This window comes from Bufo bufo, chromosome 9 (assembly GCF_905171765.1).
Source record: "Bufo bufo chromosome 9, aBufBuf1.1, whole genome shotgun sequence".
Lineage (NCBI taxonomy): Eukaryota > Metazoa > Chordata > Amphibia > Anura > Bufonidae > Bufo > Bufo bufo.
This window is the reverse complement of record NC_053397.1, coordinates 161,823,757-161,834,752: the sequence shown is the minus strand read 5'-3', so window position 1 is coordinate 161,834,752 and position 10,996 is coordinate 161,823,757. Positions and strand designations below refer to the sequence as shown.

Below are 10,996 nucleotides of genomic sequence, written 5' to 3'. Positions count from 1 at the left end.
TAAGCCGATCCCACGTCAGAACGGTTTTCTGGACCGTCGTCATGATCTAGCGTACAAATAATACTACTACAGGCACGAAGATAACAACCACCAACATGTGCTAAACTCATAAACACGCGAGAACGGCATTAAGGCGCGCGACCACCAACAGCCAATCAACCGGAGGATAACAAAGAATCGCGAGATAGCAGGAACGTAAGAGCTGCGCTGATTGGATGAGCGCGGCGCCGGAAGAGCGTCACTTGTACGTCGCCGGAAGTTGCTCTCTCCTTTTCTGCCTGTACTCGCTGCAGTTGCCGGTAATCGGTCCGGGGAGACTGCAGAGCTCATCATGTCGTACGAGGAATTAGAGGTGAGTAGTTAGCGATGACCGTGCCTCAGCAGCCGGTGTATGGTGAAGGAGTCACACTTTGTAGGATGTTGCTGCGTCCATGCCTGGGCAATAGAGCGGACGAGCCCGGTGTGATGGTTCTCGTGAGAGCTGTCATCACCCCCCAGGCATTGTGTGGACGGATCGTTATAACTGACATGTGTCCCTCTGTTCTGTTCCTCTCTAGACCCCATATGATCCATACAGCTACCAGACAGACTTTGACACTCACACAGGTATGTGACCTCATCGCGCCAGGGAGCAGCTCTCGGTGGGTATAGTGGCCCTGGGCCACCGTGACAAGGCGTAGTCACTACACGGTGCCCAGGGCTGCGCCTGCTGATGGCGGGGGTATCGGGAGTCTGCCGATCATCGGGTATTGGAAACCTAATCGGTATTTCAGGCTGTGGACACTTTCAGATACATTCTTTACATTTTACTCATTTTGGGCTAAACATATTTTTCAATTGAATTTAATTTAAAGTTTTAAACAGTTTTTCCTATACAGCTTTCACTTTCCTTGCATCTGTAGACTGGCTCTCTATCTAACGGCCCATAAAACTCATTGTAGCGAAATTCTTATCAGTTTGATAAGAATTTAACTTGGAGGACCTTTCATCAGTATTAACTTAGGCTTCGTTCACATCACCGTTCAGCCTTTCCGTTCCCTAAACGGGGCAGGAGAATGGAAAGGCTGAACAGTGATGTGAGCGAAGCCTCAGGCTAATTATGGTATTACTTTGTAGGGCGGCCCCCACTGATGCCATGGATGTTTTTTTTTTTTTTTTTCCATTAGCCTATGTTAAAAACTGATGAAAGGTCCTCTTTAAATGAGTGTTTATGAGCTGTCAGGAGTTCAGGTGTACAGAGTAATCTGGATTCACAGTAAAGCAGAAGTAAACACCCCGCAGAGGCACTGAAAGTGAATTATTAATACAAATTTTAGCCCAAAATGAGTAGAATGCAAAAAATATATAAAAAATGTCCTGAAAGATGTACATAGCCAGGTGCTGGATTGTAAACTGTAGGATATTTTTCGTGGGATAGCCCCTTTAAGCCAAATTCTTATCAGTGTAGCAAGAATTGAGCTGTAATGAATATATTAGCTGTCAAGAGTTTTAAGAACAGGACTACAGACTGAGCAGGGCGCTTTGCTGAATGACAGGACTCGGGTTAATAGAAACGGACAGTCTGCAGATACTCTGCTAACCCCTGTAGTACAAGAACTGCTGGAGATTTTTAATAGACCTATTGAAAAAAAAAAAACTTTTAGCCCAAAATGCGTAGAATACAATAATAATAATAAAAAATTGCAGTCGAAAGTGTCTGTAGCCTTTGAGATAAGAAGTCTGTTTTACAATATGGCAATGCTGGAGGGTGTTAGGACATGTTCTATTTTTTTTGCGGAACCGCGGCACGGAAGTTCGGGGCCGCGCTCCGGAAATGCGGAGGCAGTGGAGAGCACATAGTGTGCTCTCCGCATCCCGTTCTGCCCCATTGAAAATGAATGGGTCCGTTCCCGATATTGCGGAACGGATGCAGACCCGTTTGCGGACATCTGAATGGACCCTTAGGGTGCGTTTGTATCTGCTTTACAAATCCTTCAGAGGAACAGCCTGATAGAATTGACCGGATCTGGCCTAGCTGGATAATGCCGGGCATTGCCGGATCCCCATTAACTTTAATAGGATCCAGCCTCTTTCCGGCAAAATGACATCTGTGCTCATAATACAAAAGTCACACTTAGGCCTCATGCACATGCAGTCCGCAAAATATGGAAACAGTTCATGTGCAGTCCTCGCTTTCTTTGCGGACCCCTTGTTTTCATTGAGTACGTTGTCCACAATTTGCAGACATATTGTATATTTTTGCGGAAGGGACATATAGCTGCAGAAAGGACACAGATGATCAGTGCGCTTTCTGCATCCGTATGTTCGTTCTGTAAAAAGTTAGAACATGTCCTGTACTTAGTTGTAAAATATGGACCCAGTGAAGTCGATGGGCCAGCAAACAATGCAGCATGCACAGTATCCATATTTTGCAGATCCACGGTTTGCAGACCCCAAAATACATACGGCTGTGTGCATGAGGCCTTACAGACATGTCATGCAGCAGTATTGGTATATTCTATTGGGTGTCTTTTTTAGTGGAAAAAACAGTGTTTTTTTGCCTACTGTCTCAGGTGACCCCAAGCAGGACCTGGCATATGAACGCCAGTATGAGCAGCAGACCTATCAAGTCATCCCTGAAGTGATTAAGAACTTTATCCAGTATTTCCACAAGACTGTGTCTGACCTGATTGATCAGAAGGTATATGAGCTCCAAGCCAGCAGAGTATCTAGTGATGTCATTGACCAGAAGGTTTACGAGATCCAAGATATCTATGAAAACAGGTAATGATGCTCTCGGCATGGAGGTCCCTATTGCAGATTATGCACAGGACATACTCATGTGCTCTTTGCAGCTACTACACTCTTGAGCTGAAATGCTAGAAATTGCCTTACTACATTTCCCTCAAGTCCAAATTTTTAATGTGTGCCTGGCAAATTTGCGTCCTGACTTAAAGGGAACCTGTCACCAGTTTTATGGTGTCCTAACTAAGGGCAACATAAATAACTGACTGATTCTCTTAGCACAATGCTGGGTCACTTTCTTTAATTGACCCAGTCAATCTGCCAACATCTTGTATTGAAAAGCTCCAGCTCATAATGATGAGTCCTGAATATTCATGAGCTCCTGACTCTCCCCGCTCACCTGCTGCTGATTGACAGTTATTTTCCATATGAATCAGCAGCAGGTGGACAGGGGAGTGGCTATAGCTCTGAATTAAAAAAACGCTGGACTTAATGACATCACGCTGGACTCAAATCAGCTCATTAGCATGCGGCATCTTTGTGTGTATATTATGAGGTAACCATCTGTCACACCAGTAAGTGAATACATCTAAGGTACTTTTTAGTAGTTAATGATTGTACACTGCTCAAAAAAATAAAGGGAACACACAAATAACACATCCTAGATCTGAATTAATTAAATATTCTTCTGAAATACTTTGTTCTTTACATGGTTGAATGTGCTGACAACAAAATCACACAAAAAAAAAAAATGGAAATCAAATTTTTTAACCCATGGAGGTCTGAATTTGGAGTCACCCTCAAAATTAAAGTGGAAAAACACACTACAGGCTGATCTAAATTTGATGTAATGTCCTTAAAACAAGTCAAAATGAGGCTCAGTAGTGTTTGTGGCCTGCACGTGCCTGTATGACCTCCCTACAACGCCTGTGCATGCTCCTGATGAGGTGGCGGACGGTCTCCTGAGGGATCTCCTCCCAGACCTGGACTAAAGCATCTGCCAACTCCTGGACAGTCTGTGGTGCAACGTGACGTTGGTGGATAGAGCGAGACGTGATGTCCCAGATGTGCTCAATTGGATTCAGGTCTGGGGAACGGGCGGGCCAGTCCATAGCATCAATGCCTTCGTCTTGCAGGAACTGCTGACACACTCCAGCCACATGAGGTCTAGCATTGTCTTGCATTAGGAGGAACCCAGGGCCAACCGCACCAGCATATGGTCTCACAAGGGGTCTGAGGATCTCATCTCTGTACCTAATGGCAGTCAGGCTACCTCTGGCGAGCACATGGAGGGCTGTGCGGCCCTCCAAAGAAATGCCACCCCACACCATTACTGACCCAATGCCAAACCGGTCATGCTGGAGGATGTTGCAGGCAGCAGAACGTTCTCCACGGCGTCTCCAGACTCTGTCACGTCTGTCACATGTGCTCAGTGTGAACCTGCTTTCATCTGTGAAGCGCACAGGGCGCCAGTGGCAAATTTGCCAATCTTGGTGTTTTCTGGCAAATGCCAAACGTCCTGCACGGTGTTGGGCTGTAAGCACAACCCCCAACTGTGGACGTCGGGCCCTCATATCACCCTCATGGAGTCTGTTTCTGACCATTTGAGCAGACACATGCATATTTGTGGCCTGCTGGAGGTCATTTTGCAGGGCTCTGGCAGTGCTCCTCCTGTTCCTCCTTGCACAAAGGCGGAGGTAGCGGTCCTGCTGCTGGGTTTTTGCCCTCTTACGGCCTCCTCCACGTCTCCTGATGTACTGGGCTGTCTCCTGGTAGCGCCTCCATGCTCTGGACACTACGCTGACAGACACAGCAAACCTTCTTGCCACAGCTCGCATTGATGTGCCATCCTGGATAAGCTGCACTACCTGAGCCACTTGTGTGGGTTGTAGACTCCGTCTCATGCTACCACTAGAGTGAAAGCACCGCCAGCATTCAAAAGTGACCAAAACATCAGCCAGGAAGCATAGGAACTGAGAAGTGGTCTGTGGTCACCACCTGCAGAACCACTCCTTTATTGGGGGTGTCTTGCTAATTGCCTAAAATTTCCACCTGTTGTCTATCCCATTTGCACAACAGCATGTGAAATTGATTGTCACTCAGTGTTGCTTCCTAAGTGGACAGTTTGATTTCACAGAAGTGTGATTGACTTGGAGTTACATTGTGTTTAAGTGTTCCCTTTATTTTTTTGAGCAGTGTATATAATTAGTTAGATTATAATCAAATATCCACATGACAGGTTCCCTTTAACTTTCTTCACCATTTAAAGAGAATGTTGTATGGCTTTTGCTATGTTCACCCCTCATTTGGGCTGTATGTTGGAAGTATTCCGTAACATATACCTCTAATGTATGCCACCGTATAGCCATACAGTCCCATATGTTGACTTAGTACCTTGACACTTTCGCCATCGATTTGGTTAATGGTGGGGGCAAAGTTTTCATTTGAATGTGGTTGTGAACATAACCTTTTACTGCCACAGGTTTCTCATGAGGGACATGTGAACAGAAAATTTAGAGAATTCTCTCTTCTCATTGCAGCTGGACAAAGTTAACTGAACGTTTCTTCAAGAATTCTCCATGGCCTGAAGCAGAAGCTATTGCTCCTCAAGTTGGGAATGGTAGGTGTGGGCATTTACTGAATGTTGTGAAGGTAGCTGCTCTCGTTTAGGGGCTGTAGTGTCCATGTCTTATCACAGTCCGGGAGATTTATAAAATCTAGTAGAAGGGAAAAGTGAAGCAGATGTCCATAGGTAGCACTAACTTTCTAAAGGGCCTTCAGTAAAAATGAACCCTGAGATTGGCTTAGTCCGTATAAGTAGCTTTTCCCTTGTGTTAGTTTTGATAAAAACATATTTCTGGCATTGTTCTAATTATAATTTGACCTTCTAAAATAGATGTGTGGCTGTTATGACCAGTTTCCTTCTCTTTTTAGATGCAGTGTTCTTGATTCTCTATAAGGAGCTATATTATAGACACATCTACGCCAAAGTTAGCGTAAGTATCTATTCTGCATGTCTATCAGTCTTGGTGTTTGATGTGATACAGTAACCCTGTGATTCTTGCGCTTCTTGTAGGGAGGACCCACACTGGAGCAGCGTTTTGAATCCTACTATAACTACTGCAATCTCTTCAACTACATTCTCAGTAAGTTTGTCTTGCCATTACTTAATGTTTGGGAATCTGTCACCAATTTTATGCTGCCATGGCATGTCTGAGTCCTCATGTTCCCGAGCTCCTGGCTCTCTTCGCCCCTCCATTGCACTGATTGACCCTTTTTCCCAATTCAATCAGCAGCAAGGGGAAGAGAAATCCAGGCGCCGGAAATGTTCAATACAAGATTTTAGAACATAAGCTCGGTCAGTTAACCTCTTAATGACTAAGCACTGCATGGATCCCCCGTGCAGCGGGAACCCGGCTCTCACATGAGAGCCGCGGCCCTGCTCTAGCAGCCCGAACCGGCAGGAGAGCCGATCCTGGCTGTTTAACACTTTACATGCCTCGGGCAATGGCGCCCGCCGCATGTAAAGCGTTGACAGAGGGAGTGGACTCCCTCGGTCTCGCATTTGCTGGGTGCCAATGTGTTTGAAGGCTACCTGGCATCTGTTGTAGGCCCTGGTCCCGGCTGTAGTAATTTCCAGCAGGCTGCACCCCTCTGGCGCAGCCTGCTGGTCAATGTTAAAATAGCATTGCTATTAAAATGCAATGCATTATAGGGATAATGCATTGCATTTTAAAAGCAATCAAAATACTGTCTGTTATAGTCCCCTTGTGGGACTATTAAGTGGTAAAGAAAAGAAAGAAAAAACATTTATTAAAAGAATTCCATTAAAAAAAATTACTTTTCTTTTTTCCATTGAAAATACGCTTTTCAATGAATAAATTTGCAAAAAAAAAAATCTTTCCCGTATATTTGGTATTGCCGCATCCGTAACGACCTGGACTACATAAATATCACATAAATTATCCCCTACGGTGAACGCGGGGGAAAAAACCCAGAATTGCTCATTTATTCTTAGTTGTCACTGAAAAAAACGTAATAACAAGTGATCAAAATGCGCCATTTACCCCAAAATGATACCAATGAAAAATACAAGCCTCCCACAAAAATTAAGCCCTCACGCAACTCCATAGAAAGAAAAATAAAAAAAAGTTATGGGTCTTGGGAAGCGGCAAAAACTTTTTTTTTCTTTAAAAAAAAAAGGGGGGGGGGGTTTTATTGCAAAAAAAGTTATAAAACTTAAAAAAACTATATGTATTTGGTATCACTGTAATCGTACTGACCCAGAGAATAAAGATATTATGTTATTTATACCGAAAAATTAACGCTGTAAAATGTATAACTTAAAAACGCAGTGGCAGTATTGCTGTTTTTCCCAACTCCCTCCCAGAAAGTTAATAAAAGTTAATCAGTTATATCTGCCCCAAAATGGCGCCATTAAAAACTACAACTTATCCCTCAAAAAACAAGCCCTCATACAACTATATAGATGGGGAAATTTTATTTTTATAGCTCTTGGAACGCAACGATGAAAAACTAAGGGGTTTAAGAAAGTAACCCAGCATTTTGCCAAGGGGATCTGTCGCTAGTTTAGGCTGCCCATAGGGCTACATAAAACTGGTCACAAATTCCCTTTAAAGGTGTATTCCCAACTCCATTTTATGGCATATCCACTGTATATGCCTTAAAGAGGGTATCCAATTTCAAGAACCCCCCCCCCCCTTCCCCCATGTGCTGGTCCCCGTGCCGCCGCTGCTGCTTCTCCCTGCACACGGATGAAAACATCCGCGGGGGGGGGGGGGGCGGCGGCTTCTCCCAGTGCCCGCCTGCCATTGGCTGCTCCCCCCCCCGACACCGGATATTTTCATCCGTGTGCAGGGAGAAGCAGGAGCGGCGTTGCAGGGACCAGGAGCAGTGCTGGCAGCGGGGTAAGTATATAACCGGTGAGGGGTCCGGCACGTGGGGGGTTTCTTGAAATTGGATAACCCCTTTAACTGTGATATGTGTAGGTTTCTTTATATCTCACAGAACTGAATGGAGATGGTTGTGCGCCACCTCTCCATTCATTCTTGGCTGTCTCTCCGGTGGGGTGGGATTTGGGAGACCTCTTCGAGACGTTTTTCATGTAGTTGCTGCTCAGAGATATGGCCTTCACCTATCACACACTTATGGTGGATATGCCATAAATGTGTGTATTGCCAGTAATCCTTTTAAAAAGCACACAACTGTCTTGTCTGAGGATTGTATTGCTGGTTTGCGTTTATTAACACTGGTGGCTTCCTTGTAGATGCAGATGGTCCAGCACCCCTGGAGCTGCCTAACCAGTGGCTGTGGGATATTATTGATGAATTCATTTACCAGGTATACAAATGTTTTTTTTCTGTGACCTTTTTTCTGCCGTGCCCTGCTTAGACTTTTCTGTGTTTGAACATACAATTGAGTTTAGTTTTTGGTTAAACCTCTTTGTACTTTTTGCTTTAGTTTCAGTCATTCAGCCAGTATCGGTGTAAGACTGCAAAGAAGTCAGAGGAAGAAATCGAATTCCTGCGTTCCAACCCCAAGATCTGGAACGTTCACAGCGTACTTAATGTGTTACATTCTCTAGTGGACAAATCCAACATTAACCGCCAGCTGGAGATTTATACTAGTGGAGGTGAGGAAACTAAAGTTTGCTTCATTTAGGGGTGGGACTAAAGGGATTCTGTCAGCAGTTTTGACCAGCGGCACTGTGGTGACAGCACTAGGTAGTGGTTGGGTAGCACGGTACAAACATACCTTTATCTCACCTGGAGTAGTGTAAATATGAAGTTTTATTCTGCTCCAGCAAGTGCCAGTGACTGCTGTAGTGGAGTAAAGGGGCGGGGCTGTGAAGCTGAAAAGAGCAGTGTGCGCTTCACAGTAAAGCTCCGCCTCCTTGGCACTTGCAGGAACAATCTGGCAGAATAAAACTTTTTCTCACTACCCCTGATAACAAAAGCTCCATAAAATGTATGTTTGTCCTGCTCTTCCCCAGGCCTTACCTAGTTCTGTCAGCAGTTTAGCATAGTCAAAACAGTTGTCAGCCTCTGTTTAATTGCAGAATGTCTTCTTTTGGATGGAACTGTCCATATTTGATGTCTTTGACTCATGTGCATATCATGGAAGGACTGAATCCTTAATGGTTTAAGGTACCATAGACAGCCTTTTAGTATTGGTGGGTTACCTGCTTAGACTTGGACCACTTAGGCCTGTGTTTTTGTTCTTGGACATTTTCATACATTATGAAGTTAGGGATGCTCAGCTTCATTGGCTCTGCATACATTCTTTTGTCTTACCTAACCTAAAGGGAAAATATCAATATGGCCTTAAAAGGCTTGTGTAGTGTCATGATATTGGTGACCTATGACATTAGGATAGGCTCTCAATATCAGACTAGTGGGATCCTGGCTCCAACGATCAGCTGAACGAAGAGGCCACAGTGTTCATGTGACAGATGCGTCTTCTTGAATGTTTACCTACATGCCCTAGATTGTAATGATGGTGCAGTGTAATTACAGCTGTTCGTCCCATTTAAGTTATAGCATGTGAATGCCGTGGCCGCCTCAGACAGCTGATAAATGGGGGTGTTGGACCCCCACTGATCTGATATTGACGACCTATCTTGAGCATATGTCATCAATAGAATGCTACTGAACAAAAGTCTCCTAACCAGCTATATTTTACATTCCACTGTGGGACTCTGTTACTCATACAGTCCGTCATGTGAAGATTTTTTTTTTATTATTCTCTCATCCTTAGGTGACCCTGAAAGTGTAGCTGGAGAATATGGGAGACATTCCCTATATAAGATGCTTGGATACTTCAGCTTGGTTGGACTGCTGCGTCTGCACTCGCTGCTTGGAGATTACTATCAGGCTATAAAAGTGTTGGAAAACATTGAACTTAACAAGAAGGTACCACCTGCCATTATTGTTTTAAGGATACATGACTATTGCCTGCAGAGAAAGTGAAGTCCAATTTGACAGCAACCCTATTATCTTTAAAGGGTATTTTTGGTTCTAATTATATTTTAAGTAATGACTCCCGCCTGCCTCCTGAAACAGAAGATTCATACTTACCTGCTTCATGCAGCACCAGTACTCTGTGCTTCCTCCACTCTCTCTCTCCATGTTCTGGTCCTGGCACTGTTTACGTGCGCTGCTCCAGCCAACGACTGGGGCATTACTTTAAATGTAATTATAACCGTAAAACTCCTTTTTAACTGTGGAAGTATGTTGTATTACATTTTATCTATCTGGTGTAATCCGCTTACATTTTGTTCGCCGTTTTAGACTTGCCCTTTCGGTACTTCTTTAGCTGTACTATAAGAATATGTTTAGGGATGAGCGAATCGACTTCGGATGAAACATCCGAACTCGATTCGTATAAGACTTCGTTCCAATACTGTACAGAGCAGGAGCTCTGTACAGTATTAGAATGTATTGGCTCTGATGAGCTGAAGTTATTGCTTTGAAGTCTCTCGAGACTCTGCGTAATAACATCATAAATTATCTTGTACTGTAAAAAACATTTCCCGAACTTGGATTCTCGCGAGATTTCGCGAAGCAATAACTTCAGCTCATCGGAGCCAATACATTCTAATACTGTATGGAGCTCCTGCTCTGTACAGTATTGGAACGAAGTTTTATGCGAATTCTCTCATCCTTAGTTATATTCATACGTGGAGATTTGTTGTAGTGGACGACTACTTTTTTTTTTTTTTTTCTGCAGTTGCAGAAACCTTTGGTACACATCTATTGTGAACATACTTAGTTGGCACATACTGTAGAGGTCTGTTTGCTGATGAAACTGGTGTTCAGTTAATTGATTATCTTGATATTTTGTACATTATTATGGATGGTCCCTGAGGTGGGACTTAGGGGCTGTTGCTGGAGTTCTATGTCTACACACTGTGGAAGCACTAAGTGAGTGCCGAAATGGGTTGTCCTTCTGTTAGCCAGAGTGCAGAGCCACAGCAGGTCTTTCTCTAGATTACAGTTTTTTAACCTATTTAAGCCAAGTTACCCCCTAGGGACACACAGTTCCCACTGCGTACCATCTCGAGCAAGCGCTCAGAGCCTCCATGCACAGTTCCATCAGATTTCACAGGAAGAATAAGGAAGCGTGCAGTAGTGGGGATGTTGACGCCTGTCGTGAAGAATCTGGTGCTGCATCATGGTTATTGATGGTGAAGTGATGCATGTGTTTATTTGCTGGAAGAAACAGAATCTGTATTTTGACCCACGCCCTACCT

General features: G+C 44.1%; 1 protein-coding gene across 2 annotated transcripts in view; it reads left to right on the top strand.

The window, feature by feature from the left end:
- The first annotated feature begins 231 nt into the window (after positions 1-231).
- EIF3L (eukaryotic translation initiation factor 3 subunit L) overlaps positions 232-10,996 on the top strand; it is a 28,576-nt gene continuing 17,811 nt past the window's right edge. The window contains exons 1-9 of one of the 2 annotated variants that reach the window (XM_040407104.1): positions 232-352; positions 558-606; positions 2,553-2,763; positions 5,265-5,344; positions 5,659-5,720; positions 5,801-5,870; positions 8,012-8,085; positions 8,206-8,377; positions 9,502-9,656. In XM_040407104.1, the coding sequence (XP_040263038.1) occupies positions 332-352; positions 558-606; positions 2,553-2,763; positions 5,265-5,344; positions 5,659-5,720; positions 5,801-5,870; positions 8,012-8,085; positions 8,206-8,377; positions 9,502-9,656 (894 nt within the window). In that variant the 5' untranslated portion in view covers positions 232-331. Of the gene's footprint in view, positions 353-557; positions 607-2,552; positions 2,764-5,264; positions 5,345-5,658; positions 5,721-5,800; positions 5,871-8,011; positions 8,086-8,205; positions 8,378-9,501; positions 9,657-10,996 lie in introns of those variants that run through there. The other variant, XM_040407105.1, reaches the window with a different exon arrangement.